This window comes from Aythya fuligula, chromosome Z, assembly GCF_009819795.1.
Source record: "Aythya fuligula isolate bAytFul2 chromosome Z, bAytFul2.pri, whole genome shotgun sequence".
In the NCBI taxonomy this organism is placed as follows: Eukaryota; Metazoa; Chordata; class Aves; order Anseriformes; family Anatidae; genus Aythya; species Aythya fuligula.
Genome location: NC_045593.1, coordinates 36661312 through 36683980, shown reverse-complemented (window position 1 = coordinate 36683980; position 22669 = coordinate 36661312). Strand labels below are relative to the sequence as shown.

At 39.1% G+C, this 22669-nt stretch overlaps 1 protein-coding gene across 3 annotated transcripts in view; it reads right to left on the bottom strand.

Moving 5' to 3' along the window:
• Positions 1 to 22669, bottom strand: part of ADAMTSL1 (ADAMTS like 1) — a 194545-nt gene that overhangs the window by 138678 nt on the left and 33198 nt on the right. For 2 of the 3 annotated variants that reach the window (XM_032206478.1, XM_032206480.1), the window contains exons 3-4: positions 21582 to 21627; positions 10133 to 10369 (exon numbers count right to left, since the gene is read on the bottom strand). In XM_032206478.1, the coding sequence (XP_032062369.1) occupies positions 10133 to 10369; positions 21582 to 21627 (283 nt within the window). The remainder of the gene's footprint in view (positions 1 to 10132; positions 10370 to 21581; positions 21628 to 22669) is intronic. The other variant, XM_032206481.1, reaches the window with a different exon arrangement.

Here is a 22669-nt window from a genome sequence, read left to right as displayed (position 1 = left end):
AATTAAGTTCAAAGAGTTTATAGACAGATGACAAGAGAAAACCTGCTGCAGAAGAGGCTTTTGTAATCATTCATCTTCCCTTATCCATCTTATTCATGCTTTCCTTTAGTTTTCCTATATGTGGGTTCATATGCCGATCTTCTGCAAAAGTAAGAATGAGTTTCTGCTATATTCCTGCATACCTGTGCTCTTAATTCATGGAGGAGAATGAAAAAAAAAAAAAAAAAAAAAAAAAAAAAGACTTTTTCAAGGCAGTGCTCTATAGCAGGTTACTACTGAAATACTAGATTTTCTCTAAAAGATTCCCACATATCATCTGGTTGGATAGCTTATTTAGCATTTCCAAGGGAAAGATTTGCCATGTTTTGTGAAAGGGGGTAAGAATACTACAGCAGAAAGTGATTGCACAGGCCATTATAAATCAAAACTCACCAAGGCAATTCTCTGTAAGTATCTTCAGAACAATGTGCTTGAGAAACCAAAAGCAAATTCTATGAAGCCTGCCCTCTGGGCCCACTCTCTTCTCCCAGACTGTGAAGCACTAAACTGTAAAAGCATTTAATTGGCTCTTGTGACACTTTACATTTGACTGTGGTCCTTTGTCAGCTCTGGCATGGCTTTGTGGCGTGCTTGATACTGACACTCAGACCTCTCTTCTGTTGGGTGTACAAGCTTCCTACTCTCAAACAGACTTCTTTTGTTGGCAGGAGTCTGTTCTCCGTCGGTCTGGATAAAGGGGGATCCAGCTGCAGTGCCTTGCTACAGACAGAGTGCCAGCATTTCTGGTGCTTCAGGCAGTCATGGCATCTGTGTTATCAAAGGACAAAATTCACTCAGAGTTCAAATAATTAAGAGGGACTGCAGGCTCCCAAGCCACTGCTGAAACTTCTAGTTTATATGGTATTCTAGCCTGCTCCTCAGTGGGTAAGAAGAGTACATGCAGGCTCTATGAGAAGACAGGATGACAAAGGACCTAAGGGGTCTGCAGTACCACCTTGTCCTGGATCTTCATGAAAACTGTAAGACCCATGGTCTTTAGTGAGACCCATACAACAGTGTTGGTGGGAACATTCAAAACCACCCAGTCAGCATGGATATACTGCTGTCTTCACACAGCACTAAACCTCCTGGGCTACTCTACGCACCTCAGGTCTTAGGTAGGCTAAGGAAATACATACACATAGACAACTTCTTAGTATCTGTAACAAGCCTCCAAATTGATCTTTTTTTTTTAATTATTATTATTTTATTTTTTGTAAGCTCCTGAATTACAATGTGCTTTGCCTTGGCAAACGGATGTGCTCTGTATGCTGCTGGTCAAGTACACCATGCACAGTAGACAGTTTGTCTTCTTGGGAGTAACAGCAGGTATTGTTTCTGCTGAAAGACTAGAACAAAAAGCCTCTGCAATGGTGCCAATCTCTGTTGGATAATAAAGTGGAAAACTGATAGCTCAGGGCTGGGGAGTGAAGTTCTAATAATGCAAATGCAGATTCCTTCACACAATAAACATATCCCCATTTCCTTGCCACTCTCTGCCACAAAAATGTTGTTACCTGGCATAATAATAACAATTTAAGAATTTGACAATTACATTTCTGAGTCATTAGGTTCTCCATCCCACTCATTTATGTGTGTTGGAACAATGTCACATCAAAGCTACTTCTTTCATCTCAGAACAATGATAGTTATCAGCAACAAAACAAAATTCAGGTTTGCTATCCACATAACTTGAGATAGATGAAGATGAGAGTATTAAACAAAAGACTCAAGCAGCAGTTCAAGCTGTTCAGCCTGACACAGCTCAAAAGTACCTGACTGTCAGAAATCAAGGATTCAGTACTTTTTGAAATGCTTGGTTCCCCAGAAAACATCTAGGTTTCAATGTAGTCCCCCAAACGATGGATTACTTTTGAGTACTTATGTTCAGGAGTTTTGTGCAGACATAAGAAACTGCAAAGTAGTTTTAAGCATCAGGCCAAAAAGCTGGGCTAAGCTAAAAGACAACTTAGAATTGATCCTGTTGTAATACCTTCTGCATGTCTGGGGAAAAATAGCCACCTTTTTGCCTAAATAAAACAGTTATCTTTACACCTTTTGTACTTTTCTTCTGGAGTTTTTGTAGCTTAGAAAAGAAAAAAAAAAAAAAAAAAAAAAAAAAGCAACAAAAAGGAGCCAGAAATAACTGAATGACAGAAGACTGAAATCCCAGCAACATTTAATTACCTACACATTTTCCCCCCAATGCTTTCTTTTGCTTTAACCTGACTTCTGTCACAGTCTTGGCAGAAGAAAAATATTAGTGAAAGGTGTCATGGGGGACTGAATGTCTCTAAAAATGAATACATGCTAATACAAACACAAATGGTGCCTGTTTGCAGAGAATTAATGGCACAAAGGCCAGCATTTCTCTATTCTGCCATCAAATGGGCAAATGATGGGTATTTTCAGTACTCTTCTATGAATGTAAAACAGCAAAACAGGTAAGAACATCTTTTTGGAAATTTATCCCTCTGAGAGTTTTCAGAGTCAGATAATATGCCAAATTAAAGTGCAGGAAAATGGGATATTTTCAAAGGAAGAACCTGATCCCCTGTGTTAATGGTAGCAAGCATGGATGAGAATAGTCATTAAAATTAGAGCAATTAGAATTGTAGGGTAGAAGAAACACAGGCTATTTTCTTCCAGGGCTTCAGTCGGGACAGGATAGAATCCTGGCCTTCTCCTTCCTCAAATCTAAAGTTGACTTGAAATGCTTGAGGAGAGCATGCAAAACAATTGGGTCACAAGCTAAGGACTAACTAAGAACAGTCTGGGGCTCATGGGCCAATTTCTGCAGCTGTGCCCCAAGTGCGTCCCAAAGGAAGACATCTATGAACCTTCAAAAGCCTGCTGAAGTGCCTATCTAATCCACGTTCTTTAAAATCCATATTTTAGTAGTAAGCAGGTTTATTGTGTCAATGAATACAACATCCATGTACCAAATATGCTACCGCGTTAAGTGATACCCTCATCCTGATTAGCTGTGTATTGAGAGGTTGAGCCAGAAACAGGAAATAGTCCATAAAACAATACTCTGTATTTGGAAAGGGAGAAAGAGAAACTGTACATCCCTAAATCATGAGTTACTCTGAAGGTTGACAGGCAATATAGCACAGTTATTACTTAAAGCAGAGCACGTCACTGTTCTGACATTAAGCACCTGCAGCCACTGTCTCTGATGTACAAATTTAGAACCATAAGCATACGCATACATGTATATACATAACAATACAAGCTTGTATATATAAAGAACATAACAATGTGGTAAATATACAGTGGGAAAAACCATTTAACAAAACATCACTGCAGAAAAACCTGCAAAAGAGGATGAGGGAAAAGATAGGTGTGTAACTTTCATACTCTTGCATATACAGTAGTAGAACTACTGTTTTGCATTTTTGTAGGTCTGATTTTGGCCCATTTAGGGACCTAGTTGACAGGTCCTTTAGGAAGTAGTTCTAAAGGGCAGAAGGATCCAGGAAGACTAGACATTTTTCAAGAATGAAACCTTAAAGGCACATGAGCAGGCTGTCCCTAAGTTCTGAAAGATATGCTAGCAGGGAAGAAAAGCTTCTGGAACTTGAGAAAAGGAAAAAACAAAAAAACAAAAAACAAACAAAGAAACAAACAAGAAACAAACAACAAAAGGAGTCTATGAAGAAGAAGCAGGCAATTCAGGAGGACTATAAAGATGTTGTGAGGTTATACAGGAAGGAAATGAGAAGGGCCAAAGCCCAGCTAGAGCTTAACTTGTCCACTACAATAAAAGGCAATAAAAATATAACTACATAAAAGAAAAGGAGAACTAAAGAGAATCTCCATCCTTTATTGGATACAGGGGGGCAACAGAATGGCAAGGGATGAGAAAAAGGCTGAGTTACTTAATGCCTTCTTTGCCTCAGTTTTTATTAGCAAGACTAATTCTTCTCAGGGTACTCAGTCCATGGAACAGGAAGACAGAGGCAAGGGGCACAATACAGCCACTATGATCCAGGGGAAAATGATTAGCAATCTACTGGACCACTTGGACACCCACAAATATATGCAGCTAGATAGGATCCTCTCAAGGCTGCTGAAGAAGCTGGCAGAAGTGTCTGACAAACCATTTAAAAAAATTTAGCAGAGTCCTGGCTGACTGGAGAGGTCCCAGTTGACTGGAGGTTGGTGAATGCAACACCCATCCACAAGGAGAGGAAATACTATAGGCCCATCAGTATGACCTTGGTGCCAGGGAAGGTCACGAAGCAGATCATCTTGAGTGCCATCACACAGCACATACAGGACAACCAGGTGATCAGACACAGTCAGCGGGGGCTTATAAAAGTTGGATCCTGCCTGACTAACCTGATATCCTTCCATGACAAGATCACCTGCTTAATGGAGAAGAGAAAGTCTGTGTAAACAAAGACGTTGTTTACCTGGACTTCAGAAAAGCAATTGATACTGTTTCTCACAGCCCTTTCCAGGAGAAAGTGCTCTTGTTCTGGACAAATGTACAGTTCACTGGGCAAAAACATGTCTAAATGGCTAGGCCCAAAAGGTTGTTGTGAATGGAGTTAAATCTGGTTGGTGGGCAGTCACAACCTGTGATCTCCAGGTCTCAGTATTGTAGCCAGATTTGTTTAACATTTTAATCAATGACCTGGATGAGGGGATTGAATGCACCTTCAGTAAGTTGCAGATGACACCAAGATGGGCAGGAGAGTTGATCTGCTTGAGAGTACGAAGACTGCACAAGGATTTGGACAGGCTGGACGGATGGGTTGAATCCTTCCACATGACATTCAGGAAGGCTAAATGCTGGGTCCTGTGCTGGGCTCACAACAGCCCCATGAAGCCATATAGCCTTGATGAAGAGTGGCTGGAAAGCTGCCCAGCAGAAAAAGACCTGGAGGTGCTGGTCAACAGCTGGCTGAACATGAGCCAGCAGTGTGTCCAGGTGGCCAAGAAGGCCAACAGCATTGTAGCCTTTGTCATAAACAGTGCAGCCAGCAGGACTAAGAAAGTAATAGTCTCTCTATACCCAGTACTGGTGACTATTGTGTTCAGTTTTGGGCCCTTCACTACATGAAGGACATTGAGTTGCTTGGGCATGCACAAAGAAGATCAACAAAGCTGGTGAAGGAACTAAAAACACATGTGTTATAAGGAGCAGCTAAGGGAACTGGGGCTGTTTAGTCTAGAGAAAAAGAAGGCTGAGCGGAGACTTCATCATTCTCTACAGCTACCTGAAAGGCACTTGCAGTGAGGAGGGTGTCAGTCTCCTTTCTCAGTTGACAAGTGATAAGAGATGAGGCAACAGCCTCAAGTTGTGTCAGAGGAAGCTTAGATCTGATATCAGTGAGAATTTCTTGATGGAAAGGTTGGTAAGGCATTGGAATGGTCTCCCCAGTGAAGTGGAGGTATTTAAGAGATGCATGAATGTGGTACTTAGAGACATTGTTTAGTAGTGGACTGGTAGTGTTAGGCAGATTGTAGGACTTGATGATCTTTAAGTTCTTTTCCAACCAATTTTTTTTTTAATTAATTTTTTTTTTCTGTATTTATATGTTATTCATGCATCTATTATACATATCCAGGCCCTACTGGACAAAACAGCATATGAACATCCAGAAGATAATTTCTCACTTAATCAGAAATATTTTCCACTATCAATTTATTTGATCTATCACTCACTAGCAAAATCTTTTATCATAGATTTGCAATGATGAGTAATGTCAAAATATTAAGAATTAGCACTTAAGACTAATATTAGAGTGTTTTGTTTTTTTTTTTTGAGAAGTAGATGAAAAAACTATACAAAATGGACTTCTGGCAAAATATTCATAATCCAGTGCACTCACTGCCTCAGCTTGAGATGAACTATAGCTCTGGAAGTACAAATTTGTTTTGTTGGCTGCAATTCCATTGCAATACTTACTTCAAAAACAAGCAATACTTTTTGTTATTTCAAGCCGTGGCGTTTTATTAAATAATCTTTCGTAGTGTATTTATTTATTTTTAAGTCAGTGGTTTTCAGCCAGTGTCCATAGCATCCTGGTGTCCATAGACTGACCACTTTTACTACAGGTACTTATCAGAGTTTGTGAAAGGTAAATAAGGGGGCAGTAATCCTGCTATCTGATGACTTCACTATTCATCTTAGCAGGAAAAAGTCTTGTAAATCAATCAATCAGTCAGAGAAGATTATAAACTACCACTAGTACTATATGCTGATTGATCTGTAAATACAACAAATGAATACTACCATAAATATCAGACATTAAGATAAGATTTTATGAGATACAGTTCTCTTTAACTAACAACCCCCAAAATGAAAAGAATGTAATGGAGTGTATCAGGTTTACACAGCAAAGGCCCGTTAGCAGGGGGACTGCAGCAGAATCCAGCAGCTGCCCCGTGTCAGATCAGAGCCAGCTCCAGACAGCTCCAAAGGGACTTGCCATTGGCCAGAGCCCACACAGGAGCAGGGGGTATGGGGGGAGCTGCCGCCCACCCGTGGGGGACCCGTGCTGGAGCAGGTTGCTCCTGGGGGATGGATGGACCCCGTGGTACGGAGCCGTGTGGGAGCAGTGCCTGAGGAGCTGCTGCCTGTGGGCAGCCCCCGCAGGCTCAGTTCGGGAAGGATGTAGAGCTTAGGGATATGGTTTAGTGGAGGGCTGTTAGCGTTAGGTTGGAGGTTGGACTCGATGACCTTGAGGTCTCTTCCAACCTAGGAAATTCTGTGATTCTGTGATTCTGTGAAGGATGGCATCCATGGGAGGGACCCCACAGAGAGCAGGGGCAGAGAGAGGCTGTGAAGGAGTGGTGGAGACAAAGCAACAGAGAATGACAGCAGCCCCCATTCCCCGTTCCCCTGCACCGCTCGGGGGGAGCAGGTAGAAGGGCGTATACAGGGAAAAGGTTTTTAGTTTGCATTTAGTTTTTCAGTGCTCTATTCTGTTAGTAATAGACAATAAATTGCATTAATCTTTCTGAGCTGAGTCTGTTTTGCCCACGATGATAACTGGTGAGCTATCTTCCTGTCCTTATCTCAACCCTTGAGCCTTTTCTGTAGTATTTTCTCCCATTTTTTCTTTGAGGACGGGGAGTGAGAGCGCGGTTATGGGGGAGTTCAACTGCTGAGATGGGTAAAACCACGAGATGGAGAAAGATGGATAGTTCTGAAAGAAGAAACAAGTGTGCTTTTTCCAGCCCCATTCTTTTCAAAGTAGCAAGCTTCCCTGAAGGCCTCCTCAGGAATGACCAGCTTTTGTATTTTTGTGTCTAATCCTGCTATTAGAGCTATAATATGTTTCATTCTGCCATTCCAGTATAAACAGAAAATAATTTAACAGGCTTTAATAACAACAACAACAACTGTAGTGGCAGCAATAATAACAAACATACAATTAGTATCAGAGTTGATTTTTCAATAGCAGAATAATCTATGACTAATGTTAAATTATTCCTGGTTTAAACTGAAATAAAAGAATGCAAAAGTTTGCCCCTTTATTTTGATTCTTTAGAGAATTTTAAAGGAGTCAGTAGGTCTTATACACCTGCATGTGTAAGAAAGCAGTCAGCTTTTAACAAAACCCAGGCATACATCAAATCAGTTTTTATGGATTTTTTTAATAAGCACCATACTCCTAAATGTTGCTATTAATTGCAGCATAATTCTTTAAAAAAAAAAAAAAAAAAGTTTTTGCAAGCAAATTTATGCTATCGTTCAGAGCCAGTGGTTACAAGTTTTGCATTTGGTGGGAGAGCTTACTTAATCATGTCCCTGTAGAAGTTAGATAAAAGGGAATGTTCTAGTAATGGACATTTTCAAAGTTTAACATTTTAATATTAGAATGCTGTAAATTTGTGAGGGCTATCATGATTTTTCATGGTGAAGGAATGCTGTTGTCTTGTTCTGTGGCTAAAATGTTAAAAGCAAGACCTCAGATGGCACACTTCACTGAGGCTCATATTACAGGGAGAAAAAAAAAAAAAAAAAAAAAAAGAGAGAGAGAGGGGGAGAGAGAGAGAGAGAGAGAGAATTAAGTGAAAAGAGTAAGTGCCTGTGAGAAAGGAGGGGACACAGAGATCCTGTGTGAACTGGGAAACTGCTGTATTATCACTTTTCCAGTCCCTGTGAATCTGGGCTCCTTGGGCTGGGAAGGAGGAATGCAGAAGCACCATGCCACATGTGTAAATATAAGAGACTTCCCAGACTGCAAGCACCTGATCAGTGAATGTGGCTTCAGGGAAGTACTCATCTACATCAGGTGCAGTTTTGGCTACAATACTGATGGGAGCTGTTCTTTGGAAACACTGTATAGCACCTAGCTGCCTGGCAAAACATTTAATAAATAACATAATCATCCTGATCTGGTGGCACACAGCCACACACAGATTCTGCCATTAATACTGGAGACAGCAGAAGCCTTGGATAACCCTTGATCACCTGAGAAAGCAAAGACTGATACTCTTGCTCTTCCTTGCCAGAGTTAACAAAAGGAATATTTGTGGAATTCAGACAATCAGAAGACAAAAATTAAATTGAAAGTGAACCAACTATGAAGACTATGATAACAGGAAGAACAAGTGAAAATGGTCAGGAAAATAGAGAAAGACAGAAACAAAAATGGAATACTTCCCCTTCAGCAGAATCAGAGACAGAAAACCAAGGAGTCTGGTTTGTGGAAGGGAAATGTTAGAAGAAACTGGATAACAGGAAAGAGATTTTGTTTCCCTTAGTAAAAGTCCCAGAATTTTTATGGTTACTGGTGATTGGGTTACAGGCCTTTCAGAGCATATATAACCATGCTCCTCACAATCCAGTGCTGCATCCTGATCAGAGTTTTTCTAGAGCCCGAAGTATGAAAGTGTGAGGGAATAGAGAGAGCTGCACTAACACTCAGGTGGCTGCTTGAGTGAATAATCAAGGGAAAACACACAGCAAGAAATATGGCAGGCAGTCACAGGGACATGGCAGGGAAGGGCACAACCCACAACCCAGCAAAGCTGTCAGATCAGAGAGTATAAAAAATGTGATGGTAGAGAACAGAACAGATGAACTGTCAGTCAAAGAAAAGGGAAAGAAGTCCATGCATTTAACAAATTACAGTATGATTTTAGAGAGCACCACATAAGGCTGGCTCTTCATCAGAATGCAGTATAATAAAATCAATGAAATATGACAGAAAATTTGATAGAAAATCAAAGAGAAAAAAAAGCAGGGGAGAAAACTTCCTAAGGTACATAATGTGGCTGAAAATACATAGAAAGCCAACAATGTATAAAATCTACTTAGATTTGAAGGAAACTGGACATTGAAACATGAACCCAAACTTTGCCTTATCTAATATTGAAGTGTGCTTGGTGCTAACAGAGATAGCACAAATGTATCCATTAGCCTGTAGTCTATAAGCAGCTCAAGCAAATAAAGTTTGATGTAGATAGGTTCAAAATAACAGTAATATATATATAAATGCAATACATAAATAAAAGGTAATAGAAATGCAACTCAGTGAAATGAAGAAGACAAATTAGGATGTCAATAAATTGGCTGAATTTAGACGTGAATTCTAGACATGAATTTAAGGGTTAAAAAGTCTCACTTTTAACAAATGGAGAAACTGAGGCCCAAAGAGGTGTAGCAGCTTGCTCAGTTATGTTACAAACAACTGGTAGATTTTCCAGTTTTGTACTTCATCACCACTATGTGGTTTGTGACTTATAGGGAGCAATAATCCTCAAAGACAACATAATTTTCTAGACCTGGAAAGCTTTTGCAAAGCAAAATAAAAAGCTAAACTTATTTTTTTAGGATACTTTCAAACTTGATCTACTACTGCAGCTAACTACAAAACAGTTCAAAACCTGAGATAACATTCCTCCAAAAAACCCAAGGATACTGTATAAGTGAGAAAATAACTTTTGCTCATTGATTTTGTATACCTCTTCCAAACAAGATAACAGTAAAGACAACAAGACTATGAAAACAGATGACTAAAAAGAACCCTAAATGATACAGGTATGGAGAAGAAGAGAACATGTAAGAGAGAACTGAGGTAAGAAGTCATCAACAAAGGTGGCAGAGTACGGCTTCTCTCCTTACTTGGCACAAGCCGCTGATGCACATGTCCAGGGATTCAGTGTAGCACCGGGTCCCATCCAGAACCTTCGGTGCCAGTTCTACAACCAGAGCTGCCCCTCTGGCCTGGCACTTCAGCGAGCACGGGTTGTCAGGATCATTAGAGACAGGAAGCCACTCATAAAACTGCCCCTGGTACTTGACATCATTGTGTGCCGAGCACTGCTGAGCACGAAAATCACCTGCTTCTGGAGGGCAGTCCTGCAGAAAAGGAGGAGGAAAAGGTCAGTGAGTCTACTTGTGATGAGTGACCACAGTGTTGTGTAGCTGGCCAAACTTCACAGTGACAAGATGTACCCAAATTTTCTGTTTAGAATATTTCAGACTAAAATAGAAGAGACAGCTATAGCTACATATTTCAACATATACATTCAACATATACATTCAAAGTATAATTATGCCTTCTTTTCTTCTTTCCCCAGAATTACTGAAAAAACATCAAGACCACGTGTAAGTATGCAGGAGACACAAGAAACACACTTTATGTATCTTAACCACAGAACCTGTCAGTCCTCAAATGCTCTTACAAATTTTTTTCCACTTGTGCACAAATGTGCATATTTGTGTGAGCACAGCCATCCTGCCAACCAACTTTTCCTGTTTGAAGAAAAAGAAAACAAACAAACAAACAAAACTGGGTTCAGTTATGTGTTTAAATTTTCTTCACTGTTGTTTTCCCCTGTGGCTTAAATTGGTTAGTATGGAAATAGAAATAAGAAAAAATGTAATACATATTTATATTTTTCAATCTATTAGAGGCAAAGATTTTATAACTCACATAATTAGAAACTTATGATTTTACTGTGCTTTGCTAATCCTTTAGGAGGCTTGTGAGACATCTAATCTGACTCTGCACCCAGTACCCTGATATAAAAAAACAAAGATCACTCATAGTACTTCAAGTCTTTTGTTAATTTATCTTCTTGAGATTAGAAAGTTACTTTTTTTCTATCTCACAGATACTTTCTTGCTGTCATTTAACACTGAAAACCATGAGTTAACCTCTCAAGAGAACAAGAAAAACTTCAAAATCATGAGACTTCAGGCAAAATAAACATGAGCTCTTTTTATCTCCCTTCCCGTTTTTGATCCTTAAAGCCTGATATTTTCAAGTTTTCCTGTGCAAGCAACCACAAAGATTCATCTTTTTTTTTGTTTTATTTTGTTTTGTTTTTGTTTTTGTTTTTGTTTTTTTTTAGAAGTAATTTGAATTTCTTATAAAATTACAGGAATACAGGAGCTAACGTTTAGGAGAAACATCCACCATCATGAGAATTATGACAAAACAGCAAGTACTGGAAATACAGCTGCCTCAGATTATTAAGGCCCTACAGTCCTCCATCTTGCAGTCATAAGGAAATCTGCTCCACACTGGCATCTGGTCAAATACCAGACGAAATGAATACCTGCAATACTTTTGGTTGAGGATCATAACATTTATTTAGGGAGAAGTACTAATGTTGATTATATACTTGAAGGAGGGGGTTTTTACATATATACAACCAGATAATGTCCTTATAGGTTTTCCATTTTATCTGTATGTCCTCAAAATAACTACCTCCTCCTGTAGAAATTCTGGTGTTATTGATGACAAACTAATTCACATATCATCCCAGCTAGGAAAATTTTGCTGCTATTCAGGCAAAATAACTCCTCTGAAGTTTAAATGGCCACCTCTGTTTCTCAGACCTTTTTCTACATCTTCATTCACTAGCTCTTTCCTGCTCCTTTAGACAGGATTTAGAGGTTTGCATTGTTTTGTATTAAGAAAACCTCTCTTAACAATCAAGCTTTCAAATCTGCTCTTGAAGAAAACTGGCAGAATCTTGGCTATAAATTCATCATTTGTATACTCTTGGCACAAACCCAGGATAATGAATCTGGCCCGTCATTCACTGTGTAGTGGCAATGTGGTTACGCCCATTATGCTTGAATGTTGAATGATGTTAGATCACACCACTCCAAACATTTCTTACAGTGAACTATACACACATACAAGCCATGGCCATAAGCCACAGATTTTCAGTTAATTTGCTTTGTACCATGAGAGCAAATTTTCAGTTAGTTTGCTCTCTATTTGAGTGTGATGCAGCCTAAATATGACGGGTCAAGCTCCAGGCACAGTTCTGGTGTTTAAGTACAAGGAGGTAGTGCTCTTGCTACAAAAGGTTAAATGAATTAAGAAGAAGAAAAGGATTTGGGCCAAATCTTGCCGTAGAAAAATATGTATCAAATACTGATAATGTAGAGCTCATCCACTCTCTTTGGAAGCCAATACTGAAAGTCCAAGTTCATAACTGGAATCTTACTATGGGAGGACTTAAACAACATACAACTTGTCTCTTCATAACTTGTGGATGATATATATCTTTTTGAAGATAAAAGGTTGATTTTATTTGTTTGATTTTAAAATCTCCAGAAAACAAAACAAAGCAAAACAAAACAAACAAACAAAAAACAACAATCAGGCATTCAGGCCTTTTTTGTGATCTAGGCAAACTGTTAATACAGGAAAAACTTGGACAATAGCAGAGAGTGAAGAGAGCAGATTATGTGGGAATTTCATTATTCCTCCATAGTAATCTAAAAGAGCATAGTAGAGAAAAAGGGTCTTTCTGTTCTGCTTTTAAACAGACGATGAACAAGACAGTTACCACTTGACCCAAGATCTACTTTAGCTCTATTTTCACCAAAGAAGGGACAAGTAAAGAGGAACACTGTGGCCTTATTTTCTGCCAAAAAATCTTCTGATGCATGCCCTTCCCTGAATTTTTCTGTCCATAAGCAAATACAGTCAGGTCTCTCTGCCTGGCTTATGCTTGTTGCAGAGAGCCAAGCCAACTCTCTTGTTTGTTTCAAGTTTGGCTCTACCTTTGAAACTTCCTGGCTTGCAATAACTTTATTTTTTACAAAGACAGCAAGGCCCTTTAGAACACACAACATACAGAGCTCATAATCCTACTTTGTAAAGGATTCAATACTATATTTGTTGTGTCAGATTTTATTTTTAAATCAAAGAAATAAAAAATGTACGGTCAATGTAACAAACTTTCGGGACACTGCAGGTGATCAGGACCAATGTTAAATACTCCCACTCTTTGATATAATGATCAAAATAAAACAATGGATTTAAATAACAGAGCTTGCATTTAAAAAAGTTTGCATGTGAAACCTGAAGCCATTCAAGGAATTCATTCAAGCAGTCACAAAGGCAGACATCCATACTTATCCTGGCACACAGATATGAAAAAAGGCCACAGCCTGACCCACCACTTTTCTCCTACCGAAATCCTAAATGTTGAATCCTAGGTCTGCCTAAAGACCTTGAAGATCCCTTTCTCTCAAAGGGAACTTTCCTTCCAGTTAGGAAAGCACACGTACTTGCACCTACACCCATAACACCTGCATAGCCTCTGCAATGTTCTTTATAACAAAATGGTCAAGTTAAGAAAAGTTGCAACCCAAAAGTATTACCATCATTAGACACAGGTCACTTAGACTGAAAAAGCAGAAAATGTACTGAGATTGGTACTTTTTATTAATTTGTTGTCTGTGTTTTCATTGGCTTTTAAAACTCACTATTTATTGTTTGTATTACATGTCAGTGATGATCAAGGGGAGCCTTGTTCAGTCATATAATGGTAGACAGACAGAAGCTCACAGCTTACAAATGAGTATTCTAGTTGCTGAAATAACAGATAAGGCAAAGCCAACGTTTTATTTCATATTGGTTCAAACTGTAAGTTGCTATTTTCTTCTAAACACTTCTTGCATCTTTAGATAATAGCTTTTGCCTGTTTGAGTGCCCAATTTGTTCAGTGTTGGCTCCTGGTGAGGAGAAACTATAGAGTCTGATTTGACAAAATCTTTTCCATAAAGTCTTCTCCATTTTTAAAATTCAGACATCTTTCAGCATGTGTCTGGGGGTTGGTGGAAGGGGATCCTTTACAGCTGCCAGCTAGCACTGCTTCATTAGCTTGAGTGAAGTTGTATTTTCCTCTGCCAAGAGTCTGATCCTGGAAGCTATCTAACAGTATGTAGTTTTTCTACCTGTACAACAGAGACAAACAAAGGTGTGCCTACCTGTTGAACCATCCAGAAGTTACAGGCCAAGTTAGACTGGCAATGAGCCTGACGTATCCCGATCTTTGTATGGGTTATGTTTTTCTGCAAGGTATTTCACTGAATATATCTTCATGGCCTATGCTTGGCTTGGAACATGTGCCAGCACTGTTGTCTGGCCACAAAAGCACTAACAGTTATGCTTCAGGCTACTCTAATTTGGTGCTATATTCAAATCTTACAGTTTTTGCTTTCATTTTGAATATATCTGTGGGCACCTGTGGACATGAGGAACTGCTGCAATTGCACTCCTTGTAGAATCAGCAAGATCTTATAAACTTGAGTCTTGTATAAGCCCGTTTTCTTCAAGCATCCTATCCATTATCACAGAATCACAAAATTGTCTAGGTTGGAAGAGACTTCAAGATCATTGAGTCCAACCTCTGACCTAACACTAACAAGTCCTCCACTAAACCATATCTCTAAGTTAAACATCTAAATGTCTTTTAAAGACCCCCATGGATGGTGACTCCACCACTTCCCTGAGCAGCCCATTCCAATGCCTAACAACACTCTCGGTAAAGAAATTCTTCCTAATATCCAACCTAAAACACCCCTGGTGCAACTTTAGCCCTTTCCCCCTCATTCTGTCACCAGGCACATGGGAGAATAGACCAACCCCCACCTCACTACAGCCTCCTTTAAGGTATCTATAGAGAGTGATAAGGTCACCCCTGAGCCTCCTTTTCTTCAGGCTGAACAAACCCAGCTCCCTCAGCTGCTCCTCGTAGGACTTGTTCTCCAGACCCCTCACCAGCTTCATTGCCCTTCTCTGGACTCGCTCATGCACCTTGATGTCCTTCTTGTAGTGACGGGTCCATAACTGAACACAGTACTCGAGGTGCGACCTCGCACCTCGAGTGAAGAGGAAACAATTTTCCAACTCTGAGTTGTAATTGGCTGTCTGATGACCTTTAGTGTGTGAAGGCTCATGGGATATTTGTGAAACACTTAGCCTGTGCTTATGCCTATAATCTTTCTTCATCCTATCAAGGCAAGATTTCTTCTACCACAAGCAAAATACATTATCATCTTGAAGATGATCAGAAATCTGTTTGAAGTATGAAACCTATTTTAAAACAAACACAAGAGTTTCATCTTCACCTCTTAGACACTTAATCCTGGACATATTACTGTGGCTTTCCTCACATGCATTTGGTTCCTCACATACAAAAAAAAATTTTTCCAAGTTGACCTCCTATTTGACCCTATTGTAATTCATAAAGTCCGTGGAATTTTGCCATGTTTGAATGCCATTCAATAAAATTTCTATTAATCAACAAACCAGTGGAAAAGATAAGATGAAACCCAGATGTCCCTTGATGGTGATAGGTATGATTAGATTTCATGGGACAAAAGTGGGTCAGGCTTTTAAAAGTTTACTTAGTGAGTGAAATGTGGAAGATCATATCTAAGCTGTGATAGGTGGAAGCAGTTAAGGAACCTTCAAACAGTTTACAGTATGTGTGCTTGTATATTTGCAGAGGCCAAGAATGATTTACTATACCTGGAGCTTTTCCTCTGTGCAAAAAATGACTAATAACTGTGCACATTCTGTGCAGCATCTGACAGAACAGCTTATTGAACCAGTTCCATGAAATATGCACTGTGTTTCAGCGGCACCAATTTCTTTACTGAGTAAGAAATCCTGAAGTCTTCCAGTAGGGGTTTGCACAAGATTGAATGAGAACTTCAGATGCAAGTGCAAAGATTTAAGAGATCTATGGATTTAACAGCAACTCCACTCAACTTTGAAGACTTGTTGAGTGCCCTGCTTGGATTAAGTTTCTTATAACCAAGTTTTTCATTAATCTGCTCCTGTGAACTTTAAATAATTTAGGCACATCCCTAACTGCTTAGATCAAGTGTGGCTCACACTACAGCTTTCTCTGACAATCCCAAGACAAGGCAACATCTGACAGGACAACGTGTGAGAAATAATATGAACAAAGTAAATGAGGGAATATCAGCAGATACTTCTACTCTGTATTAAATAAACATGTACTGGAGATGAAACAGTCAGCGTAGAATCTATCCAAACCTCCAAGAGTATTTGTCATTAGAAATTATTATAAAATCAATTCTTAATAATGTATGTATATAATTTCAAATATGTTTCAATTTTTATCTAATAATTCAATATGCATTTTTCATATAATTCTATTTTTTTGTTTGTTCACACCTTTTAAACACTAAATGAAAGTGTTTAAAATTTATTATCATCAGAAATAGCAAATTTAAATGTGTGAATTATCTACAGGTAACAAAATCTTGAAATGCCACTGTGATGGAAGTGATCCTGGCTTACAAAGACTCTTGATGTTCTTGATAGCAGTGATTTTTGTTGTTGTTGTTATTGTTGTTTTTCTGTTTTTTAGAAGTCATGGACTCATGGGTCTATTTGCTAAGAAGATATACTGAGAAGTCAAAGCTGACATCACTAACTTCTTTTTTTTTGCAATACAGAGAAATACTTGCTAGACAACACACAATAACAGAGAGGTTTAAAAGAGCACCCACTCAAAAATAGGATAGCGGCCATTAAAATCCAACATTTTGAAGAACAGATTGGAGTCACAATAAATGACATGAGTTTGAAAGAATTTCTACTGAAAAAGCAAACTGTCATTAGGCAAATCTGGTGTTAATAAGGAGATATTTGTAGTTCTTCTAGTTGCTTCCCTCTTCCCGCCCGCCCACCTTCCCCCCCCACCCCCCCGGAATAAGAAAGAAAAGTTTTTTACACTGAAGATTACTTCATATAGTATATATACCCATTAGAGGGTAGAAAAATTAAATTCTGCTAACCATTTGTGTATATCTGAAAAAAATCTGCCTTGTAATAGTGCTTTTCATACTCACAAGTCAATGCTTCTAGAAGCAACTATGCACTTATTTGGAAGTTTAGGCGTAATGGTTTCCAACAGGTTAGGCTTTGGTATGTGGCAAGAATGTAGTTTCTTCTGCAAAAAGTGATAGGGACAATATAGGTACTGGTGTGTACAAAAAGCAGCATGAGATAATAAGAAACAGGCATGGAAGTAGCTTGCCTGAATGCAAGCCAGAAAATGGGGGATGCCACCAGAGTTGGTATTTTATACGAGTGAAGTATGTAAGTGAAAAAAAAAAAAAAAAAAAAAAAAAAAGAGTTGAAGGTGTTGTGAAGGTGTTGTTTGCAAGTTTTGATGATCTGATTAATGGGATCTACCATCCACAGATTCTATCTTAGACTTAATGGAACCTCTTAACAGAAGCACTTTCTGTGTAGAAAGAGCTAGTACTCTTGTGCAACTTGCAGCATTGTCTATTTTCATGTCAAACAGCAAAATCTCAAAAGCAGCTTTATTTGTAGTTTTTATCATCCTGTTGGCAGGTATAAGTAAATAAGAAAAGCAGATTCCTACAGGAATCAAGTGTCAGTCTCATGCACCTCAAGTGTCTCCTGATTTTATATAGGCAGCAGTGAAATAAGAGGAAAAATATCAGGGAAATTGAAGAAAAAAAAAAAAAAAAAAAAAAAAAACACAGAAAAATGGGCTGATAATTGCAGAGAAAGGGGAGGAAGATGTTATACAGTTCAGCAAACCTTCTTCAGAAAGATTTTTCATGTAAAAGGAGCTAAAAAACAAAACAAAACAAAATAGTGCAGTGGCAGTAGGAGTGAGAAAGGGCAAATGAGGTAGCATGATAGCCTGGTACAGAAGTTGGAGAGAACTTGGCAACTGAGAACATGCCTAGAAGAAGGAACAGGGAGCATGCTAGCTTGAAGAAAAACCTAGTAAAAAAATCCTACTCACAGTTTGGAAATATTTTTGTTTATTTTGCATAAGATTTAATACAGCAATCCAGACGGATACAAAAGCGTGCTTTCATTGCATTTGGAGTAATTTTCTGAAGAAAAACAAATGACTACTTCCCTCCCCCCATGATTACATTCTAAAATGGCTGGAAACATACTTGGAGTCAATATGAATAGCAAGAAGAAAAAAGACTGATGCAATTCAACCCTAAATCATCTTCAGATTCCCTCATTCTTTCTTTGACTATTTACACATGTGGCTTCATATCCATAACCCTTCTACTTTCTGATCACCACCAGGCAATGCAAGTGGTGAACATATTGGATTGGATTAATTCTTGTAAGGACTGCTCAGAAGCTTTATAAACAGCAGTATCAGTCTCTCTTACAGTCAGTGTTATTCAAAAAGGTTCAGCATCCCCAGGCCAATGAAGAAATAGATGTGCCACTCTCTCCCTTTGCCTTTCTTTTCTCTATCTCATTCTATTCTTTTAATGCTATTTAATTTCATGATGAATTAAAACCAGCTGTAGCAAAATCTTGCTAATGATAGTACCTACAAAAATGTGTTCATTGCCAGTTTCCAAGACATATTCTTCCCATTCTCCAGTTTCATCTCTGAAATATTTTGCCTTTAGTATATGTGACTACCCATCCTTTCCTGTGAGAGGACAGTCATATAAACAAAAGCATATCAATTCACAGAAAGATGTTTTGCAGAAAATAAAAAGACCAATTCTCTTATGAACAACAACTACAGTGCTCAAGCTATACACCAGCTAATGGCAATGAAAGTTTGTATTTCAGTACTCCCTGATTTCCACAGAAATCAAAAAGGAATTTTTCCACAATGCATGATAGCGAGCTTCATTTGGAGGGCTAGGATTTTACTCTCATTTTCCTTGAACACAACAGGCTGTCAGCCAAGACACTGAGTCTGGCAGTTCCCTCCTCCTGATTTTCAGTGTCTTTGTGGATGAAATCTTAAAAGGAAAATTCTGAGTAAACAAAAATATGCACACTACAGTGTGCATTTTTCAGAGCAGAATTCTGTGATGAGCCATGGGGTTAATTAAATATTTCCACAACCTAATTGTGTGTGTGTGTATCCTGTGATTTTGGAGACAAAAATGCCATTAAAAAGAAAGTTTATGATTGTTTGTATTACACTGAAAGAGTACACCATTCAGTAATGGTTTCGGTTTCTACTGGTGCTGCACAAGGTATTTCAAAGTGGCACCCAGCCCCAGAAACACCCCTGCTGTGGCAGGATCCTACCCCGTATTCTGTTGATAATCATGATGGCAGTGCGATTACAATGACAGATAATAGGAATAGTGGTGCACACTATCTTAGATTAATAAAGATGGTGAATGGAATGCCATAACATCTGAATCAAAGACTTAGTGTACTTTAAAAATAAATAGAAAATGTTTTCCACTGAGATCAGATATCTGCAAAGCAAATATAGCCAAATACCTTCCTTTTTACACAAAGCCATATTTGAAAAGCCTGGTCAAAGTCTGATGTAGTCAGTAGCTTTAGGATTGTTTGATTTATTGCTAGTTTTGCAAGTTTACTAATAAGAAACAAATGAAAGCTTATTTGAACTTTGTGTTAAGGAAAAGAGATCATGGCAGCACAATGCATTCTTTACCCCCTCCAATAAAAGGGGTTAAAATTTCACATGTAATCCTGGGTCTTCATCACTCAATGGCAAAACTCTCACTGACTTTAACATAGTAAAGCGCTTTCAGGGCTCCAGTTTGGGTTACTTGGTGTTAAAAATTGAGTGAGTTCTGAAGCTGGATGCCTCAGTGCTATGTTGAGAAGTCTGGAGCCTGTATCGTCAAATACAAGGTATGTTAAGGAATTGCCTGACAAAACTGTGCAAGGATTTATTTTGGAGGAAAACTGTCCAGATCCACAGTTGCAAAACAGAACCTAAAGCTAAAAATAACATTAAAACCTAAGCTAAAAATAATATTAAAAAAAAAAAAAAAAAAGTTCTTTGTCTTGCAAAGTTAAGCTCAGTGGTTACAGAACAAGGGTGGCAACAGAGGAAAAATGCCAGGGTCTTATCAGGATGATCCAGGAACAACTAATGGCAGCAGAGTGGTATGCTGGTACCTTTCACCGCATGAGACTGCTCGGCAGGAGGGGAAGCAGACTGTCACAATACACAGCAATGCATAAACCGAAACAAAGCTGATGGGTCTAATTTTAGCCCAATTAGCCTTCAACATTATCTCGCTACTCCTTCCCCCCCTCCTCCTCCCCCCCCCATCCTCCTCCCTTTCTTTATCATGTTACAGAGGGCTATAGCATGCAACCATGCAGCTTGAGTGACACAAATTAACCTTCCCATTCCTTCCAAGGTCACAGTGTAGCCTAAGTGCCTCACAGCTGGAAATCAGACTGTTAATCAGTCAGCAGACCTATTTATTGACTGTTCCAGTTGTTGTTAGTGAAGCAGATGTCTAGATTGATGGGTGATTTCAGTGACCCAAAGCATACAACCAGAACTGATTTCGGAGGCAGAAGTGTGAGAAATTCACTGCATGGGAGACTGTAACTCAGTCTGAGGCAAGCGATTTTTTTCATTGTGGTCTACTGAAGAGAATATCAGCCAAATATGAGGGAACATATATATGTATATTTTTTTAAACTTAAACTTTTTAACTTTTTTTCAGACAAAGCACCTATTGAAAGGCTTCTGAATATGTCCCTATCAGGCATGAGAAAGCTTGGCCCAGAGCATGTTTGATTTCATTTTCCATTTTCTGGTAAAACTGACATTGCTCCATGTAATTTGAGAGCTTTCACAATTCTTGGCACCCAATAAGACTTTCCATATGAAAGTCTTTATTTCCATTTTCATCAGTGAAAACACACTTTCACTTTGGTGAGTACAGAAGTTGAAGTTTCTTATTTTATTCCAGTGAAATCTACATTCACTGTAGGAAAACAAACAAACAAACAAAAAACAAACAGCAAAAGCATTTGGAAAGTCTGCAGCACTAGTGCAGGCTATCTAAAACTGCTTTTTCTAAGACATACAACAAAATTACAGTGCTGGGAGAGGGGAGAGCACAAGTGAATAGCAACACATATCTCTTACTAACTTGTCTTCAATCCTTAACATTTAATCCTCCAGCCTGACAGATGGACCAATGTGAACCAGAGCTACCAAACTAACATGAACAGTCTTTGAATCTGCTGTGAGGTTATAAAGAGCAGCTCTGAAATTTCATTGACAGATTACGTAGAAAGGTTGTGACTGAAATGCCATCCAGTTTTAATGTCATGCAATGCCATCATCGCTCCATTCTCTCAAGAAATCAGTAATGATTTGCCAGAGGTCCTGTGATATGAAGGCAGTTGAAACAGCTATAGTGTTCCCATTATCACACAAGCAAATTATTTTATCTTATATAGGCATGACTGTCATATGTGATGATTTGTGTTATATCAAAGCTATACTTCACTTACCACGTTGCTGCACGTCCTGTATCGGATGTTTCGCCCTTCACAGGTCCTGCGTCCAAAAATTAAAAACAAACCCAAAAATATTAATGGCTGAATACAACAAGCAAGAACACAATGTTTACTGCACCAGCATTTTTCCAATGAGAATCTCAAACCACCAAGCCCCCCACCAACTCCTCCCCAAGGTAAAGGCCTCTATGTACCTAAGTGGATGTTGAGGAATGAATTTTACAACTTTTCAGGTTCCTACTTAAAAAATGATTTTCTAGAAGGTGATATCAGTTTATAAACGAGGCTGGAAGCCAGTGGACAGAGCGTAGCTGGCAGGCAGCATCCAAAGCACATTCATAACATCATCTCTGTGCCTGCCTCAGCTGGGCCCTGGGCTGGGACACAGCTGGGGCAGCCAGACTGGGCCTGCTGGGGAGCAGCCTGTGCACTGGCAGGTGGAAACCCTCCAGCAGCGGCCTGCAGCAGCTGGCTGGTAGCCCTGTGTCCGTAGGGCTTCTTCCAGCTCAGTTCAGAGGGGGGAGGTGAGCGTAAAATTCCACCCCCAATCCTCCATGCCCTCCTGTGGAGTGGCAACCAAAGAGCAGCTGGGCCTGGCAGAGGTTGAGGAGTGCCAGTGCCTCCACGTGTGCTCTCCATGTCTCTCCTCCCCTCCCTATATATACAGACCCATACCAGCTTGGATGGTAACAGGGCTCCTGAAGGAAAGGTCAGCATCCAGGTATATTTTCAGCCCTCAGCAGTATGTGCTCTGAATATTTGACCTTTGGTTTTGTATTTTTCATTCGTTCAGACAGAATACTCCAAGGAGGCTTTAAAGATTATCCTTCAACAGAATAGAATTCCTAACATTTTTAATTTCTTAATTTCACAACTTTTTTTTTTTTTTTTTTTTTTTTTGGTCAGGATTTAACAAGCACACATTCCTTGAGGACTCAATGCCTGCCAAGACTGAAGTTTTAAATCCAAACCATTTTGAGCTATCCAAGAGAAAGGACAGCATCTGCATGCATTTGTGTGGGTTCTTTTTTTCCTTCTTCTTTTTAAGACTGAAAAACTTTTTCCATACTGAGTTAACTCTA